The sequence below is a fragment of the Panthera pardus genome, unplaced genomic scaffold (assembly GCF_024362965.1).
Source record: "Panthera pardus isolate Hobbes unplaced genomic scaffold, ASM2436296v1 HiC_scaffold_13, whole genome shotgun sequence".
Lineage (NCBI taxonomy): Eukaryota > Metazoa > Chordata > Mammalia > Carnivora > Felidae > Panthera > Panthera pardus.
Window position 1 is genome coordinate 131573893 of NW_026526688.1, and position 20827 is coordinate 131594719.

General features: G+C 37.0%; 1 protein-coding gene across 7 annotated transcripts in view; it reads left to right on the forward strand.

Moving 5' to 3' along the window:
- FAM13A (family with sequence similarity 13 member A) overlaps positions 1-20827 on the forward strand; it is a 368980-nt gene that overhangs the window by 56491 nt on the left and 291662 nt on the right. For all 7 annotated transcript variants that reach the window (XM_019464526.2, XM_053901396.1, XM_019464516.2 and 4 more), the window contains exons 2-3: positions 3377-3566; positions 11072-11281. In XM_019464526.2, coding sequence (XP_019320071.2) covers positions 3410-3566; positions 11072-11281 — 367 coding nt within the window. In that variant the 5' untranslated portion in view covers positions 3377-3409. The remainder of the gene's footprint in view (positions 1-3376; positions 3567-11071; positions 11282-20827) is intronic.

Sequence of the window (20827 nt, forward strand, 5' to 3'; positions counted from 1 at the left end):
AAATTATTTTAAGTTTATTTATTTTGAGGGTGTGTGTGAGCTGCGGAGGAGTGGAGGGAAAGGGAGAGAGGGAATCCCAAGCAGGCTCCATGCTGTCAGTGCAGAGCCCAACATGAGGCTCGAACTCATGAACCGTGACATCATGACCTGAGCTGAAATCAAGAGTTGGATGCTTAATCGACTGAGCCACCCAGGTGCCTCTATACAAAATTATTTTATCTTTATCATTCAAAAGTCATTCTTACATATTTTAGGACATGAGAAATATAGAGAGAATGATTAGATCATCAGACTACCAACCAAACATGAGCTGACCATGATGCCTTCTTAAACAGCAAACTTTAGACACACATTGAGTATAGAAATAATCGAGTGTATCTCCATTTTTTTAAAGAAGAAATCAGAATAATGTCCTGGAAGAAGAATGATGATGATGATGGTGGTTGTGATGATTTATAATAATCCCTAGTTAATGAGTGTTCCACATACTCTTCTCATTCCTTTATGTATATGAATTCCTTTAAGTGTTCTATATTCCTATGAGATAGGAACTCTTAGTGTCACCATTTCATAGATCAGGAGATAGGCACACATAAGTTGAGTGGCTTGTCTAAGGTTCACAGCTAATTAGAGCAGAATGGGACTTGAAATAAGAAGCCTGGTTCACAGTTCATGCTTTAAAACACTAAGCTGTGTTATGCTAAGTGAAATAAGTCATACAGAGAAAGACAGACACCATGTTTTCACTCTTAGGTGGATCCTGAGAAACTTAACAGAAGACCATGGGGGAGGGGAAGGAAAAAAAAAAAAAGGGGGGGGGGAGAGAGCCAAACCATAAGAGACTCTTAAAAAACTGAGAATAAACGGAGGGTTGACTGGGGGGGGGGGGGGGCGGGTGGGAGAGAGGGGAAAGTGGGTGATGGGCATTGAAGAGGGCACCTGTTGGGATGAGCACTGGGTGTTGTTGGAAACCAATTTGAAAGTAAATTTCATATTAAAAAAAATAAACACTAAGCTGTATTGTCTCTGTAAGAAGACAAAACAAAAGTAAGATAAAATGTGTACGATTTAACCTTATATTGTCAGCTATTTTTAATGCTACATGTTGAGAGTATTTTCAAAGTTTTCATTAAATACTGGTAACTTTTTTGGCTTCTTGCTCACCAGCTATACCTGGATGACTGAAATTTCTCCTATGTTCAGTTGAAGGAGATTGATAGGTTTTTAAACCCACACACACAAAAAATTACTAGCTGTTACAAATTTGGCTTAATTAATACATTCATAATTTCCTTGGTAACAGAGATTATAATAATTGCCCATACTACTACTCTATAGTTGCTAGCTATCTGTATTAATAGATACTAAGTCTCTATTGTAACTTTACATTTGCAGAATTTTCGCTAGAAAAAATCTGGCTTTCAAATATGAACGTTTATAGCAGCACTGTCAGCAATAGCCAAATTACAGAAAGATCCCAGATATCCATCGACTGACGAATGGATACAAAAGATGTGGTATAAATATACAGTGGAATACTACTTGGCAATCGAATAGAATGAAATCTTGCCATTTGCAACAATGTGGATGGAACTGGAGTGTGTTATGCTAAGGGAAATAAGTCAGAGAAAGACAAACATCCTATGATTTCATTCATATATAGAATTTAAGAAATAGACGAACATAGGGGAAAGGAAGGAAAAATAAGATGAAAACAGAGAGAGAGGCAATCCATAAGAGACTTTTTAATAATTTTTTTAATGTTTATTTTTGAGTGAGAGAATCCAAAGCAGGCTACAGGCTCTGAGCTGTCAGCACAGACCTGATGTGGTTCTTGAACTCATGAACCCGAGATCATGACCTGAGCCAAAGTCAGACACTTAACCAACAGAGCCACCCAGCTGCCCCCATAAGAGACTCCTAAATACAGAGAACAAACTGAGGATGGCTGAAGGAGTGTTGGGTGGGGGATGGACATTAAGGAGGGGCACTTGTTGGTATGAGCACTGGGTATCATATGTAGGTGATGAATCATTGGGTTCTACTCCTGAAACCAATACTACCCTGTAAAATAACTAACTTGGATTTAAATACTTTTTTTAAAAAGATGCATATATCTCTGTGGAAGTTGGTTTGATTCTGTAGGTTATAGATTCAAACTGAGGATACAGGGACCCTACTCAAAATCAAGATTGTAGAATTAACTTTGTGTCATTATTTGGGTCATACAGTATATAGGATTTATCATAGTACGTTACTGTAATTACATACGAACTACACTAGGACATTAATATAAATCTGTAAGGAGAGGAACATGATCTTAGAGGAGGATGACACTCTCTTACCACCTCTGTGACTTGTGCCAGATTACTTAACTCTGATCTTTGTTTCCTCAATTCTAAACTGGAGGTAAGGTTTCTTCTTTGAGATACTAATGAGCTTGCACTTACAATATTTACACTTTGGTTGGTTGCCACATTCATTCTCAAAGAGTGAAAGTTTCCCCCAATCTGAAAATGGTTTGCATTTTTCCAGATTTTCAGTGTTTAGACTCATAGATACTTAACATTTATATAGTACATATGCTTTAAAAAGAAAATCCCTCGGTTATAAAAGACAAATTTTAATATGGTTTAATATAATATTCCCTTGTAGTACAAATTTCTATTAAAAGGAAGAAACAAATTTATATGGATTTTTCATTGTGGTGATAACTTGAATTAAACATAAGCTGCATTTTTTTACTTACGTATAGTCTTGTTGAAAATGTTTGTGATTCCCTGAAATGTTGCTGTTTCATAGAATATTTTGAACTTCAATGAGAATTGGACTGATTTTATGTGTCAAAAAATACTGATTAGATATATTCACAGAATGATTAAATCAGAGGAATGTTCACTCTACATAAACGTTTTTTCCTAAGGCTCCAAATTAAAGTTACCTTAAAATGGTATCTAGATACGTTTTAATCTTTAGAAATCTTATTCTGGGATCTGCATGGAGTTTCGGTAATCTCATAAATGTTTTATTTTCCTGTTGGCCAGGTACTTCTGAGTCCCACCCCTTGGTTACTGTAATAATCTGTCTTAGATACTGCAGTGTATTGCTCCCTACCTTAGCTACAGTTAAGTTGTGGCTTTAGAGTTCTCGTTACTTTTCATTCCTTTTAACCTTTCTATCAGTATGTGCCATTCATAACACAGGGCAACATGTGAGAGATGTTAGTAGTTCTGATTGGAGTCGAAGTAACAATAAGGAAAGACCCCTACTATAGGTCCCCAGACACTTCTGTTTCAATTCAGGTGTTTCCCCTGTCACCATGCAACCTCCTGTGGTAAATATGACTGACTGCTCTTTTTTCTTACGGTCTTTTAAGCAAAGTAAAGCAGCGGTTCGGCTGAAAGAAGACATGAAAAAGATAGTGGCGGTGCCACTAAATGAGCAGAGAAGTTCCACGTATAAAAAGCTATTTGGAGTCAGTCTCCAAGACCTTCAGCAGCAGGGACTCACTGAGAACGGCATTCCAGCAATAGTGGAGAATATAGTGGAGTATTTGACGAAACATGGTAAGTTATGTTTTAATTCTGGTGTTTTTACAGTTCTCGCATACAAGAAGAATGCTTTTGTGTGAACGACTTCACAGTGTATTAGAATAGTCCCTAAAACACCTTAATTAGGATACAAATTATGTAATACATCTTTTCCCTTAAAAAAGGACATTAAGAGCATTATTACTGCTTAATATAATTTTGAAAGTACTATTCAGTTTACCATGGACCAATTTAATCGTTGAGATTTCTAGTTTGGAATGATCCCAGTTTTGAGTTCTAAAATACACTGTTCTAATATTACTAGTGACTTCTCTTGATTTCATTAAATTCCAACTGATACTAATTTTTAGTGTAATAACACTTTTGGAGTATCTTTTTCAGCTGAGGCCAGTCATGAGCTTACTGGATGCTTTGATTGCTTTCATAGCTCAGTAGGGATAGTTTAAAAAGATATGATATATAGCCTCTTATGGGGGGTCATTTACTTTTGAAGTGATATAATTAAGCATGTAAAACAATTGGAGAATACCATAGTTCATTGAATGATAAAAAGATAAATCTGTTATTGAGAGCTATCTTACGGCTTTTTTTAAATGATTTTATTTAAACTAGGACTTAAAAACCTGGATAAGTAGAAATTCTTTCATATCCTCGATATTCATGCTTTTCAAATGAGGGTGCAGTATTATGGGAACACCCCAAACTGCATAATAAATATCAGTAAGCTTTAGAAGTTTTGAGAAGGAAGTATTCTGAGGGAAAAGCTTGGAATTTTCATTATTTTCTATACTGAAGCAACATTTCTACATGAAAGACTCACTGCAGAGTAGAGCTGAAACTTAGTTGGAATTTTTAAAGTTAAAACTTGAGACTTCAGAGGTATTCTGTACTTTGTGCAGTTTGCTCCCTTATCTTCTGATGATTATGAGTCCATCCCCCAGCCCCCACCTGCCGCTAAGATCCTTCACTGGGAATACGTGAGAAGCACAGTGTATCTGTTCCTCTGTAGGAACGTGAATCAACTTGTGACAGGAATGGTATGGCACGTAGTTCAGACCTCAGAAGCTCAGGTGTTTGTGTTAACTGAAAAACAGCTATTTGCCCAGGTTACTAGTTATGTAGATGCCAAAATGATATTTTGTTCTGAAGACTGAAGAGCCAGGCTTGCATGTTTACTTCATAGAAGCTATCTCTGTATTTTTAGAGGATGATAAGCTACAGACAGGTAGGATTCTTAGAGAACAGCTCTGGGTTTATAACAATACTTTAAATAGGTTAAACAAAAAAGGTGCCATATACATCATGGCATGACGATGGGACCTCAGCCTGAGGATCTTGAAGCCAGGTTATATTAATTTAGGATTTTGAAGGACTCAAACACTCAGTATTGATTAAAACTGTGTCCTACTGGGGCGCCTGGGTGGCTCAGTCGGTTAAGCGGCCGACTTCGGCTCAGGTCATGATCTCGCGGTCCGTGAGTTCGAGCCCCGCGTCGGGCTCTGTGCTGACAGTTCAGAGCCTGGAGCCTGTTTCAGATTCTGTGTCTCCCTCTCTCTGACCCTCCCCCGTTCATGCTCTGTCTCTCTCTGTCTCAAAAATAAATAAACGTTAAAAAAAATTTAAAAAAAAATAAAATAAAAAATAAAATAAAACTGTGTCCTACAAAGGATCTCTAGGTAATTAATCTCTTAAGTAAGGTTGAGTATTATTCATTTGGATACCAAAGTGTGACTACTTAAAATATTTTGGTTTTAGCATAGTCAGTGTTCTGATCTTTCATCCAACAATGACTAATAACCTCTTGGGATTACTCTTATGTAATAATCACTTTTGTTTTTAAGTTTTAAAAAAATATTGAATAGTTAATATACTTATGTAGTACAAAATACAGGAGGACATACAATTTAAAATCTCTCCCTCTAAAACCTGTCCCCTGATCATTCATTATCAGTATTACTTCCCAGTAACAGTATTGCTTCACTAGTGTCTGATATATTCCTATGAAGATATTTTATGAATATATAATCATATATGCATATCTTCTTTTTTCCCTTTGAACATAAATATAGCATATCATCCATACTGTTATGAATCTTTATAGAAAGTCATTTAGCAGTATATTGTGGAGATCTTTCCATATCACATAAAGAGCTTTATTCATGTAATTATTTTTTCCCCTTGTACAATGTTTGACTATATGTATGTACTATTTCTTTAAGCAGTCACATGGTGATGAATATCGAATTTTACCCAGTCTTTTGCTATCTATAAACAATGATTCAGTGACTAAACTTTAACATGTGTCATTTCAAGCACTATGAGTGTATCTGTAGACTCTTGGGTCAGAGGATATGTGCATTTATAATCAACTCTAAGAGTTGAACCAGTTAAATTCACAGCATCACTGTATGAAATTTTGACAAAATATGAATTAGATATTCTATTTCATCTTACCCATAGTTCTACCTTAACAGGGTGTATTCAGGTAATGCAAACTAAATATTTTAATGGGCTAAATCATTCATTCTTAATTAGGAATGTAAAATAGAAAATCTATTCTTAACTAGAAATGGGAAATAGAATTTCTAGTGGAATATTTTCAGAATAGCCATCCCTTGATGATAGTTTAGATCCATGGAATCTGAATCTTGGCTTGGCAAGCTAAGGTAGGTAGGGCACCTACCCTATATTTTGAAAGGCCACATAGTTAATTACTGTGTAGACAACTAAAAGGTCCTTATTGTGTCTAAAACTACCATGTTAATAAACCAAAACCCTTGTATAAGTTTGAAGGGTAGTATAAAGTTTGTGAGCAAGATACTTCAATTAGTTTCATTAATTTTTTTTACATCAATAGATATTTATTGTGCATCTGTGTATTACTGTGTATTACACAATATAATAGGCACTCTGTCAGGAATGATTGGTTGTATCATTTAAGCCTAGGTAGATACTGGGGTCATACTTTGATGTTTAATATAAATGTAGACCTTTAATAACTTGAGGGAAAACTCTTTGTTATAAAAGAATTTTAGGACATAAAGGGTTTGTTAAGGTTTATAGGAAGGCTTTTAAAAAGACTCTGAACTTTTTTTCTTTACATATTTTGCCTTTTTAAAAATTTTTTTTCCCATTGGAAGGAAAATATTACAAGTTATAAGGCATCTCATTTTCACACTATTTTAAAAAAACTAATCTTGTTGACAATGTTACTGGATTCCTTTAGCATGAAGATACTCTGGAATGTACCATTTTAAATAGTGTAGGACTCTCCATCTACCACCAGGTGGCAGAATATGCTCATGTACTGTCCTAGTACTTTCTGGGCCAAAGTGTTCCAGTTTAAAAAAAAAAAACTTTGTTTATTTTATTTTTGAGAGAGCACGAGTGGGGGAGGGGCATAGAGAGAGGGTGACACAGGATCCAAAGCAGGTTCCAGGCTCTGAGCTGTGAGCACAGAGCTCGATGCGGGGTTCAAACTCACAAACCATGAGAACATGACCTGAACCAAAGTTGATGCTTAACCAAATGAACCACCCAGGCGCCCCCCCCCTTTTTTTTTTTTATGTTTATTTTACAAAGCATGCCAGTTAAGCAAATTCTGACTTATGGCACACTTAGTTTCTAACGACGTATGCATACTATTTTGAAATAAATACCTCAGTTGTATGGAGAAGTGACAATCAATGGTGTAGATACATTTTAGTTTATATAATTATTTCATTTTTAAACCAATAATTAAGTTGTTGCTTCATGATGTTTATCCCATAACTCCTGAAATCGAATATAAAGGAATCCCAGAAATATAGGAGAGTAACTCCACAAAGCCTTCTAACATCTCCTTCCTCTGGACATTTCTTTTAAAATCATCATTTCCTAAGAATTTAGAGTAGGAAAATTGAGAGATTGCATAATCTGATAAGCCTCATGGGTACTGGATATATTATAAATCCGTAAGGGGCTTTTTTAAAAAACTGTATAGATCTTTTCCCCAGAGTATAATGGAGCCTTGTCCAAGGGTAAATTGTCCCTAGTTGAAAATCACTGGGTATAAGAATTGTTTGGGTCAGAGATGTTTTTGAGGTGAGAGGGTCATACAAACAAATGAAATAGGGTCAGAAAAAAATAACTGAGAAGCATTAAGTGACTTCCATTTATACCTTATCTCTCCACCAGTAAAGGCCAGTGGGATCAGGGACCTTGAAAACCAAAGCTAGTTCTTGGAGCTGGGTAGTTATTTTTGAATAACTGGAAATATTTATTTGAGGGAAGGGTCAAAAAGCCTTGTTGGAAAAGAAAACCTTAAGGTCAAAGCTAGAAAAACACTGTGAAATCAGGTCCAAGAGGCATTTGCTGGCCAAGAAAAAGCTGCAGAGCTGGGTAGATACAGGACTGGGACGCAAAACTCTAAATTTTCATGATTTGGGCCTTGGGATGGGATTCTCTTTTGGGGGTGCTATCTGCTTGATGGCAGTACACAATTGTGAAGTTATAGATAAAGCTGGTAGAATGGAAGAAATAAACCTTGAAAGCTTTAAAAATGAGTTAAACAGGAAGTCTCTCAATAACTGATATTCTTCAATATTCAAGAGAATGTCATATCATAATAGTTAACTGTTGCTGTGTAACAGATTACCCCAAAGCACAGTAGCTTTAAAACAGCAGTATTTATTATCTCAGTTTCTGTGGGTCAGGAATCTGGGCACGGTTTAGTTGTGCTTTCTGTCTTAGGGTCTCTTATAAAGCTGCAGTCATAATAGTACTTGACTAGGAGAGGGTTCACTTCCAAGTTCAGTCACATGGTTGTTAGCAGGATTCAGTTCCTTGTGGACTGTTGACCTGAGGGTCTCAGTTACTCACTGGCTGCTGTCCAGAAACCGCCCTCAGTTCCTTGCCACATGGGCCTCTTCATAAAATAGCTAACAAAATAAAAAGCAGCTGATTCATCAGAGTGAGCAAGCCAGCAAAGCCAGAGAGAGAGAGAGAAGTAAGATGAACATCAGTCTTTTATAACCTAATTTCAAACACAAGATTAGAACCTTAACATAATCTTGTTTGTTATATTCTGTTAGAAGCAAGTCGTTAGATCCAGATCACAGGTGAGGGGAAGGGATTACACATGGGTGTGGAAACCAGGAGATGGGCATCACTAGGGTGATTTGAGAAGCTGCCTACCACACATACTGGCTGGTATTTCCTCTCATTACATGGTGCCCTGGTCATATTGGTTGTTAAAATACTTCAAATATCCTCTCTGGTTTCCCAAACTTTTGTCAAAATTGGAGCTAAAATTCATGTCAACTTTTGATATCCAAATTATAAACACACACACACACACGTGTATAAATATGTGCATATATGTATATGCACATATAGGTATAAATATACATACATATACATTATGCAGATATACTGGGGCTCCTGGGTGGCTCAGCCGGTTAAGCCTCCCACTGTGGCTCAGGTCATGATCTCATGGTTCATGAGTTTGAGACCCACATCAGGCTCTGTGCTGACCTCTCAGAGCCTGCAGCCTGCTTCAGATTCTGTGTCTCCCCTTCTCCCTGCCCTTCCCCTGCTTGTACTTCGTCTCCTTCTGTATCTTAAAAATAAATAAACATTGAAAAAAATTGATAAAAAAATAATAAAATAAATGCAAACATCTTACCAGCCTATGAACTCTGTAAGGATAATGGTAGTGTTTGAATTTATTTTTTCAAAGATTTTTTTTTTAAGTTTCTTAACACAATGCTAAGTACTCATTAAATATTTTTTAAGTTGAAGGGTTCATAAAATTTTTTATCAAATTACAAATTAAAATGAAATTAGCTTTCTTCTTTTTCTTTAGAAAGAACAATACAACTAGCATGTAAGAGAAAGAAGCGAAAGCTGATATAAACAAACAGGTCACATCTGAATAATTCTAATGGGCTTCAGTGCCCTAAGTCATTGCTAAATTTCACCATTAGACTCTCAAAAGAAGAGTGGTGCAGTTGAGTCCTTGGGTTGCTCTTTACTAGAAAGATTGTTTCTTATACCTTCAGCATGCCTCCGCAGGCTGGCTTACTTTCTTACATGGTGTTCTGTCTCCTTAAACCCCGGTATACTGAGCTGGAAATCATTACCTTTCCCCTGAACCTGGTACTGTCTCTCACCCCCACTTCACCTTATCCTTTACAGTGCTTTTTCCTGGATTCCTGGTTTGTAAACCTTAAAATTACCTTTCAACTCTTCCTTATTTCCTTTTTGTACTAAGTTACCAAATCATCTTTTTTCTCTACTTTTCACTTCCTTCCCACCAGAATCTGTCTTACTGCCTTAGAGTAAAATGTGGTTCCCTAAGGCAAGCTTTCTGCCCTCTCCATTCTCTACTTAGCTAGCAAGATCCTCCTTACCCCTTGATTTTATCATGTTCCCCCTACTCCTTAATGTTCTCATGATAAAGTCTTCGCTTGTTTTTCAAGTAGGCTCTATGCCCATTGTGGGGCTCAGTCTCATGACCCTGAGGTCAAGGGTCACATGCACTACCAGCTGAGGTAGCCAAGAGCCCCATGTCTTCACTCTTGAACTTGATATTTGTGGCTCTATCCCATTTCTTCCATTTTATTACCCTATCACTCTTTGACAAAAACTCTCCACATTTTCATCTGTTTATCTTCCTTTATGCTGTCCTGTCTCTGCAATTCATATATTCATTCTTTTTCAGGGATGAATCATGGTTTTCTGTGTCCTGCTCTTTAACCCTTTGAGGGCCCTTTTTAGGAAAAAGAATACAAAGTTAAGAATACAGAATTAGGGACAGAACATTGGAAAGAGCCTAAATCAATGAGGGGCCCTGAAGCTTAAACTGAATTAGCTTCACAGTTCATCAGCCCCAGTCTTCCTGATGTTTTCGCCAAAGATGGTGCACAGCAGCCAAAGGCTCTTGTATGGAGGCTTCTCTGCTGCTCCAGCCGACAATAAGATCCCCCGTCAATTGGGGGACAGCAAGGATCTTGTCTTATACTACTTTATAGTCTCATAGAGTGTTATCCTCTGAATTTAGTGATTACAAAGGAAATATTTCTTATTTATTACAAAGGTAATCACAGTTAAGTTTCTCACATACGTGTTAGTTTTTTTGTTTGTTTGTTTTTGTTTTTTCACATAGTTGTTTTCAAAATGCTACGGTGCTGTTGGAGCCCAGGGTCAGTTTCTGTTATGTACTACAGAAGGTTATAAATGCAGTTTCTTTGTAGAAGAGCATTTATTCTAGGTTTCTGTGTGTCCTAACCTTATTTTTAGAGGACAGCTTTTATCACAATCCTATATTATCTTTTTAGTTGATACATAGTAGATTTGAAAATTTATTATTCTAGCAAAGCATCTTTATAAAATATGAACATCTCCCAGTAGGTGATAATTATTTGGAAAATCCTGCACTGAAATTTATTTTCTGTTGTTGTTATGGTTCTTTAGAGTTTTAGTGTCTGTTTGCGAGAGACCTCTATTTCTTTTCTTGCATGTCTGCTCACCTGCCCCAGGACTCACCCAGGAAGGCCTTTTTAGGGTGAATGGCAACGTAAAGGTGGTGGAACAGCTCCGATGGAAGTTTGAGAGCGGAGTGCCGGTGGAGCTCGGGAAAGACGGGGACGTCTGCTCAGCAGCCAGTCTGTTAAAGCTCTTCCTGAGGGAGCTGCCAGAGCGCGTGATCACCTCAGCCCTACAGCCTCGATTCATTCAACTCTTCCAGGGTTAGTGCACTTAAATACGTCCAGCACTTCAGGCGGCTTTATGTTTCGGTTAAAACTAAGCCTTTAAATATTAAACACCTAAATTTCAAATATTAAGAGAAACTTTTAAATATTAGTGGTTTCTCCACAACATCCATTTTTCTATTTTACTCTAGGCCCTCATTTTCTACCCTAAAATAATACTAAACGGATTATGAAATGCCACCATTAAGTGTACTAATACTGAAAAACTCTAATGTTTGTGGGCCAGAGAAATTCTTTTCTGGCGAGTAGCTATCATAGAAGGAGTGGAAATAAGGCATTAAATTCTGTAGGAGATGTTAATTAAGTTGTATTTGGTTAGTGACCTTTGAGACTGGAGGGTCAACAGTGGGCTGTGTTTCTCGCCTAAGCAAGATTGAGTCCTAAAACAATTGTGTTCCTTTTACACAACTGGAGGAAAATTTATTTTTGATTGCATGATGAAGTGATCTTAAGTGAAGAAACTTCATTTTTTTTTGTTTTTGTATTTTTATTTATTTTTTTAATTTACATCCAAGTTGGTTAGCATATAGCACAACAATGATTTCAGGAGTAGATTCCTTAATGCCCCTTACCCATTTAGCCATCCCCCCTCCCTCAACCCCTCCAGTAACCCTCTATTCTCTATATTTAAGTCTTTTATGTTTTGTCTCCCTCCCTGTTCTTATATTATTTTTGCTTCCCTTCCCCTATGTTCATCTGTTTTGTATCTTAAAGTCCTCATATGAGTGAAGTCAAGGTAGTAACTATAGGCATAATCATTATTTAGTTCTCCTTCCTAAATATAGTAAGAACAATGATTTAGTCTTGAAAAGCCATTTTATTCTTATTTTTGCCAAGTTAGAGTGAAAAAGAGAAAATATATTTGTAAGAGTGTTAATTGCCAGATTAAAAAGGATGTTACTTAAAGCCACATTCCTCTAAAGTAGCAGAGTAATTATTCTCATGTAGTATATGTACTAAAGAATGGTTATGCTAGAAGGCCATGTTGTACGTTGTATTCTATTTGAAAAATCATGATTATATATGAAAGTACAAAATACAGAACCATTTGTTCTGGTTATTTCAGTATTTTAAGCTTTCTATATCAATAAGTGCAAGTGACATATTGGAGGCTTGTTCATTAGAAACTGAACTTTCTGAGGCACTGGGTGGCTCAGTCGGTTAAGCTTCCTACTTCGGCTTAGGTTGTGATCTCACAGTTCGTGAGTTCGAGCCCCTCATCAGGCTCTGTGCTGACAGCTCAGAGCCTGGAGCCTGCTTCAGCTTCTGTCTCCCTCTCTCTCTCTGGCCTTCCCCAGCTTGCACTCTGTCTTTCTCTCTCAAAAACAAACATTAAAAAAAAAAACTAAAAACAAACAAACAACTTTTTCACGTTTACATGTGTGAGGATTTCAAGGGGGTAAACATTACTCCCTAAATGATTCTGGTAAGGAATATAATATCCTTGTCATGGAGATATTAAATTTCTGAAAATCATTTAAATATAATTAAATGATTAAATATAAATGATATAAATATAATATAAATGATAAATATAAAAATAAATGATGAAATAATTAAATAAATTTCTGAAAATCATTTAAAAATAATTGCTACAAAAGCTAGTTGAAGATTTAAATATGTGCTTTATACAAAATAATTAAGAATCAAATATATAGCATTAAGAATCTTTATTAATATTATGTCTTAATATTAGATACTAATATTAATACTTGTGAATACTTGTGAATTTTAAAAGGTTTTATCACGTTTCTTAGAACAGCTTGCATTTGATTAGGAGAATGCACTGTTTTATTTTTATTAATTACATTGTAGTGATATTTTGTAATAATTTTGGTCTTTGTACAATATCTTTTCATTCATGACCTCTTTCCCTGATGGCCAAAAAGCAAATGCTGTCATTTTAAACGTAAGACTGGCTATATACTCAAGCGGTTGTGTGATTATGCACAAATAACAAATTCTAAATGGGGCAGAGACCCTAACATTTGCCTTAGTGGTGGTAGTCTCTCATTTCCTGAAAACCTCTGGGGCTACATCTGATAGGTTCAATAAAGGAAGTATTAATGAAGGTACCTACTAGTGATAAGCTGCTAAGTGAGGGGAGGGAATAAAGTATGCTTTAGGTATCAGACAGTATAGCCTCTTGAAAATAAATTTTTCTTTCCTAATTCAGGTGGTGGAAAAAGAAAGAAAAGCAGTGGTGCTTCTGTTGGTTTCTGCTGTATATGGTATTTTTACAGAAGAGGGTACACATGACAACAGGTCACTCGAAAGCTGGAAGCGGCAAGGCTCTTCACAGACTCACTAAAGGCAGATGTTACCACTTGGCCAGTTATATTCTCCTCTCCCCTTTTTCACTAGACATTATTTTGATAAAACTTCCTTAGTAAAAACTACCCTGCTTTTATATTTCAGTCCTCATGACAACAGATTAAGCAGCTTTTAGATTCTGTCACAACCCTCTGCCAGATTTCTTTTCTAAAAAGTGTTAAGGGCCTTTGAGTTCTATCCTGTGTAAAGAGCAAGCTATTTGATCATTGAATATACTTAGTTTTCCAGATCAAGATCCTCTCTTTCATGCTTTACAGAATTCTGGAGCCTCAACTAGGTATTTTTTCAAGACATTGAAGCTAAACCAACAGTTGCATAGAGGATAGTCTGAATGCTGCATGGAAGCATCCCTGCTGCTCTAGGTCATCTTTTCATCATGTAAACCAACAATGACCTCTGGGTGGAAGGACACCATTGAGATTCTTTCACTAATAACAGATTTTCAACTTTAGACTTGACTGAGGTCTGAAGTTCTGAGATTCTATTTTAGGTTAGCATACCAAGATTTCTGCATACCAGATGTTTATCAAAAACTTCCGACTAAAGTTGATGTCTGCCAGAACCTTTTGCTTGAGTCAAAGCCCTGGTTTAGACAATTCACACTGAAGAGAGACCATAAAGGACTTGAGTGATCATCCTTTCTTGTTGCCATGTTCAACTTCCCTCCCACTGCGACTACTCACTTTTCTTGATTGAGGTTTTAGCTTAATTGCCTCAGCTTGGCAATGTTCCATTTTTTTTTTTTTCTTATCCTTATCTTGGTGGGCCAGTAACGTGTCTAGTTTTTATTTTAACAATCGCACATATGTTTTGGGAATAGATGTGGATTGCAAGCAATAAAAAGGTTTTAGGATAGCATTCATTTCATTTAGGATTAACTAGAAACCCCTTTATCTGAAAGTTCCCTGTTAGAAATCTTCTGTAATATAAATACAAGTATCTCTATCTCACAACAAATTTTTTTTTTCTTACTTGGTGAGTTGGAATTGGATCAGTCCATCAATATTTATTTAGTACCTTCAACTTGGATACAGAATGATACCAAGAAATAAAAGATGAAACATCCTGACTTCAAGGAGTGTGATTGGAGGAGGTAGAATGTGTGTGGTAAACATTCTACAGTTCTTCAAATGAGTATTAAGAATATCCTGTCAGTGGTAACAAGAAGAGAGGGGAAATCAGTCTAGATTATGGTGGTCAGAGAACACTTTGTGGAAAAAGTAAACTGGGGCGCATAAGATGACTTTGGATGGAGAGGAAAATCATCTAGGTGAGGAAAAGGGCACGAAAACAAAAACATTGTCTGTGGAAAAGAGAAATGTCTGGCAGAGCTGTCAGTAGGTAGCTACAGGAGATTAGCACACGATATTGCCTAAAAAGTAGAATGAGACTAGATGGTAGAGCGTATCGAATGTTAGGTTAAGGAATTAATATTAACCTACAAACAGTAAATTTTTGAAGAAAGAAGTCGTAGGATGGAAGCAGTATTTTAAGTGATGCTATGTAAGATGGATGGATGGGAAGAGGCTGCGTGCAGGGAGAATATCTAGAAGACTGGCGGAAACGGAGGTCTCCATGCTAAGGACCTGTATCTGACAAATAATTGGCAGTGGAATTTTTTTTTAATTGAGGTAAATACATGTAATATAAAATTGACTATTTAACCACTTTTACCTGCACACCTCTGTGGCATTAAGTGCATTCCTATCCATCTCCATAACTTTCTCAGCATCTCAACAGAAACTGGTAATGGAATTTTAAAGAAAACATAAACAGAACAGGGTGGCCAATAGTTAGATAATGAGATTAAGAAAGGGGTCAAAGATAACCAGAAGGTTTTGAGTTTATGTGACTTGAAGAACGGGAGGGGTAGTGTGGTGGCTGGATCCTGATGCCCATACCTCTGAGGAGGGCCACAGGGCCAGAAGGCCAGTTTGTCACACTGTTGTGAATAGAAACTAATAAATCAGGAAGGAAGTTTTAGGACTAGGTTGAAGTAGCACCAGGGAGAGCTCCCTGCTAACTCAGTGCTTTGAGGAGACCCGAGACAGCTGTTTTTTGTTTTGTTTTGTTTTGTTTTTGTCTTCAGTAATTCAGTCTTTTCTGTCTGTACCGAGGGTGGGTCCTTTACTTATTAAAATGCTTCCGCCTGTCAGACCTGATCGTTTGTCCCGAAAGGAAGCATAGACAGAACTTTCTAGGAACGTTTTGTGGCTGACTAATGCTCCTTCCCTATCTCCAGGTAGGATCTGGGACTTATGCCAAAGGCTCAAATGCTATTAGCTTGGTAGGTTCTGGTGATCTCTTTATTAATCGTCTATCTCAGATCCAGCTGTTGCTATTGAAGAAGGAAGAGAGATCCTGGTGTGGCATCTTGACAATTGGTCCATTAATAACAGATAATGAAAGTCACGAGGGGAAGGTACTTATTGGGCCGTGAAGAGGAGCTTATTTTAAATAGATGAATAAAATGAATGTCAGTGCTTAGGAGAAAGGGATGAAGGCTAAAGATGTGAATTTTATAGTCCTCTATGTAGACTCATCCAGACAATAGAAATTTATTTTATCACCACAGTTCTGGAGGCTGGAAGTCCAAGATCAAAGTGCCTACAGGGGTGGTGTCTGATAAGGCCTCCCTCCTTGGCTTGCAGATGATACCTTCTCACTGTGTCCTTATATGGCCTTTTCTCTGTGTGTGAGCTCTCCTGGTGTCTTTTCCCTTTCTTACAAGGACACCAGCACGTTGGATTACGGTCCTGCCTTTGTGGCCTCATCTGACCTTAATTACCTTAAGGCCCTATCTCCAAATACAGTCAGTTTGGGGGTTAAAGCTTCAACCTGTGTGTTTTGTATGAACAAAGTTTAGTCCATAACACTGTTTTTAAAAATGTATGGCAATTGATAGGTATATGAGTAAAAAGTAGCAAAATCCTGTAGTGGATGCTAATTAGGTGAGACATTACTACAGAATTGATGTTTTTGTTCTAGAAGTTTTAAAGGACTAGCATACCTAGAAGTAACAAATGAATTTAAAATAAATGATCTGCCATGGGAAAACTTTTTATGGGGGTATGTTTCCTTTATATAGATAATTTCTTTTGTGTTTTCTGTCCCTGTTTTAATATTCTTTTTAAGAATTTATGTCTTTTAGTGGTAATAATAGATGCTGAGTACCTACTCACTATTCAGTTTAATAGCTGCAGATGTTTTATTTATATAGTATCTTTTGATTCCAGCACCAGCTCTAATAAGGTATAGGCAGGATAATCTTCATTTTGAAGAAAGAAATTCGAGCACATGGCTTAGAGCAGAAGATCTGGATCCTTTCTGACTAGTTTCAAATCTCCATTTGCCTTTTGTTAGCTGCATGAATATGATCAAATGAACCTTGTACCTTAGTGATTAGCTATCTATTGCTATATAACAATTGTTCTAAAACTTAGTGGTTTAAAACTACAGTAAACACTTATTTTCCTTCACTGTTTCTGTGGGTTGGGAGTTTAGGTGTGATTTAGCTGGACAGTGCTGGTTCAGAGTCTGCCAGGAAGTTGTGATCCAGAACCGTCAAGGGCTGCAATTATCGGAAAGCTTAACTGGGGCTGGAAGATGTGCTTCCAAGGTGATTCCCTTACGTGGCTGGCAGTTTAGTTCTGGCTCTTGGTGAGAGGCCACAGCTCTGTTTTCTATCAATCTCTCCCGTTGGCTGCTGGCTGGCTTCCCCTGGTATGACCAACTCGAAAGAGATGAAAGCCGTCCTTTCAGTGACTGAGCCTCAGAAGACAAGCAGCACCATTCGTACCATGTTCTATTCATGAAGATCAAGTCATGAATTTGGCCTGTATTCAAGGGGAGGGGGATTTGGTGCCCTCTTTTAAAGGAGTGAGTGTCAGGCTTTGTGGACATTTTAAAACCACCACTCCTAGTTTCCCTAGCCTTTCCTTAACCTTTAAAGTAGTATTTACTTCCTGAGCTTATTGGGGAAACTGAGATTATCCATGCAAAATTGAGAACAAAAATAAATAAATATTTAATAAATGTTAAGCCATTTAATAAATGTTAAGCTGTGGCAGCCCATAAGAGTTACCTGGGAAGCTTTGAAAATTCCCAGAGATCAAGTCCTGTCATATGCCAATTAAATCATCCTCTATAGAGATGGGATGTAGGAATCCACATTTTCATAGTAGTCTTCCTTCCCCCATGCTTATGTCCCAGTTCATCCTCAGCCTGTGCCTCTGCCTTTTGTTTTCTTGATTATAAGAAGGCAAGCCATTTAGTGCAGTTCCCCCCACTTCTTTACTTTCAAGCTTAACCCTGATCTCTTTACCTTTTCTGTATCCTACCTTTTCCATCTCTTAAAAAAAAAAAAAATCACAAAAGTGTTATAGAAGAATAAGTATACTTCCTGCCTAATAATTAAGAAAGAGTAGAAAAGAGTAACAAAAGGCCACAGTTTGGGGTTCAAATAAGGATTTCAAAATTCTTACCCAAATTTATTGAAACTACTTGTATTTTTGATTATTGGTTGAGTTGGCAAATCACACAAGATGGACTTGGGAATGTTTTTGTATTGACTGCCAGTTAATTTTTATTTTGTTTGTTATATGATTTTAATGGAAATTGAAGCCTGCAAATAAACATTGCCTGTTATGTATATGAAATTGGCAATTAAAAAATTCCTTCTAGGACTGCCTGGGTGGCTCAGTTGGTTAAGTATCTGACTTCTGATGTCAGCCCAGGTCATGATCTCACAGTTCATTGAGTTCAAGCCCCACTTCAGGCTCTGCACTCACAGTGCAGATCTTGCTTAGGATTCTCTCTCCCTCTCTCTCTCTGCTTCCTCCCCTTCTCATGATCTCTCTCTCTCTCACTCACTCACTCACTCAAAAATAAAAATTTCTTCTCAATTTTTGAGGTGAAGGCATTTGCTTTACTATTGCTCCCATAAAAAAGTAGGGTAGTGTCCTGCCAGCAATGAGCTTCCAGTTTTGTTTGGGAATAGAAGTAATAGTGAGCTAGGATACACGGAATAGAAGTAGGGTTCAGAAGGGGAGGGATCCCTTCTAAAACAGATGATCAGAGGAAGGTAGTACTTCACCTAGGCTTTGGATGACTGGTAGAATTCCCATAGGTAGTGTCTAATCTAGGAAGAGAGGATTACATGAACAGAGGTGTTTGGAAAACAGGCACATGATTCCAACAGTAAGCATAGTGAATGTGTTGGGTGGGATGTAAATCTAGTTGGATTTGGTAATCTTTCAATAAAATTAATCAAATACTGAAATGCCAATTCCTAAGTAACTTTATTACTTTCATTAAAATACATCTTCACTCTCTTGGACATATTTTTCCTTTATTAAAAGAAATTATTTTATGTAATAGATGCATATAGTTCTTTAACAAAAATCAAATGAAATTAAGAGACTAGTAAGGAAAACCAGCCAACCCCTACACACCCTTTGGAAGTCCTCAATTCTTTCCTAGAGGAAATCAGATTTCATTTATTTAGCTGTTCCTTGGTATTTGCTTCCATTTGATAATATTCTTACAATGTTATATCTTAATTTCTTGCAGACATTATCTCATCACTTCTGCTTATGAAATATGTAGAATTAGCTGTTACATTGTCTCTTCCAACGAGCAATTTCTCCCAGTAGTGTTGTATCACAAGTTTAGTTGATGTCCTAATTAATATTTGACTTGTTATGACTGCATAAGGGTATGTGTGTGTGTATGTGTGAGATGTTATGTGTCTTACATTTTCACTCACATAATTTTCTATAAACCTATCTGCAGATTTTTTCAAACTGCAAAAATTTTCCAATAAATCCACTAACCTTTCAAAACTTTTCAAATAATTTATCAATTCTTTATTTCTGGGGAGATTCCTCTTTGGCCCCTTTTCTTCTGTTCCCATCTAATTTGGTTGCAGGGCTGATTCTGAGAATCTCTTACCTGTCTTCCTTCTTGGACCTGCTATTTCCCAGAGTCTTTTTTTCAGTGTATTGTTCTCGGCACTCTAAGTCTATCCTATGTGGAAAATACCCTCTTTGGGTCTTTGAAATTATCCTATGTTATCTTTCTTTTTCTTTTTTGAGGCAAAATTAGTAGATAACATTATATTAGCTTTTCCCCAAGTCCCTCCCCCCTGAAAACCACCAGTCTGTTCTCTGTATCTATGAGTTTGGTTCGTCTTATTTTTTATATTCCACATATAAGTGATATCATATATATTTGTCTTTGTGTTTCATATTTCACTTAGCATAATACCTTCGAGGTACATCCACATTGTTGTAGATCACAAGATTTCCTTTTTTTCATGGATGAGTAATATTCCTTTGTATAGTGTCAGTGTGTGTATGTGTGTGTGTGTGTGTGTGTGTGTGTCTTTATCCATGCATCTGTTAACCTTTAGATTGTTTCCATGCTTTTCAACCATTATTTCTTCAAATAATTTTTTCTGCCCCCTTTCTTTTTCTTCTCCTTCTGGGTCCTCTGTAAGGGAGATGTTAGTCTCCTTATGTACCGTAGGACCCTTAAGCTATCTTCCTTTTTTTTTTTTTTTTAATTCTTTTTGCTTTTTGCTGCTCTGTTTGGGTGATTTTTGGTGCCTTGTCATCTAGGTCAGTGATCCACTCTTGTATTTAGTCTAGTCTGCTTTTGAACAGTTCTAGTGTATTCTTCAGCTCAGCTGTCATATTCTGCTCTGTGACTTCAGTTTGGTATTTTGCTATGTTTTCTGTCTTTGTTGAAGTTCTGTGTTCTTCCATGCTTCAAGTTTTGTAAGTATCTTTATGACTATTGCTCTGATTTATCAAGTAGGTTTTTTTTTATCTCCATTTCATTGAGGTCTTTTTCTGAGGGTTTGCCTTGTTCTTTTAGAACATATTCCTCTGCTTCCTCATGTTGTTTGACTTTTCTCTGTTAATTTCTACATATTAGGCAAAATAGCTACCTCTCCTAGTCTTGAAGGACTGGCCATGTGTGGAAGTTGGCCCAGAGGGCCCAGATGTGTGATTCCCCCCTGGCTTCTAGAGCCAGGTGCTCAAGGGGCATCCCATGTGTGGGCTGCATGCACCTGCAGCTGTGGCACAAGGGGCAGGGAATTCACCTACTTGGCCTGATGGTTCTGTGGCAGCAGTATACCTACCAGTGCTAGCAGGTTAGAGAGTACCAACATAGCACCAACCA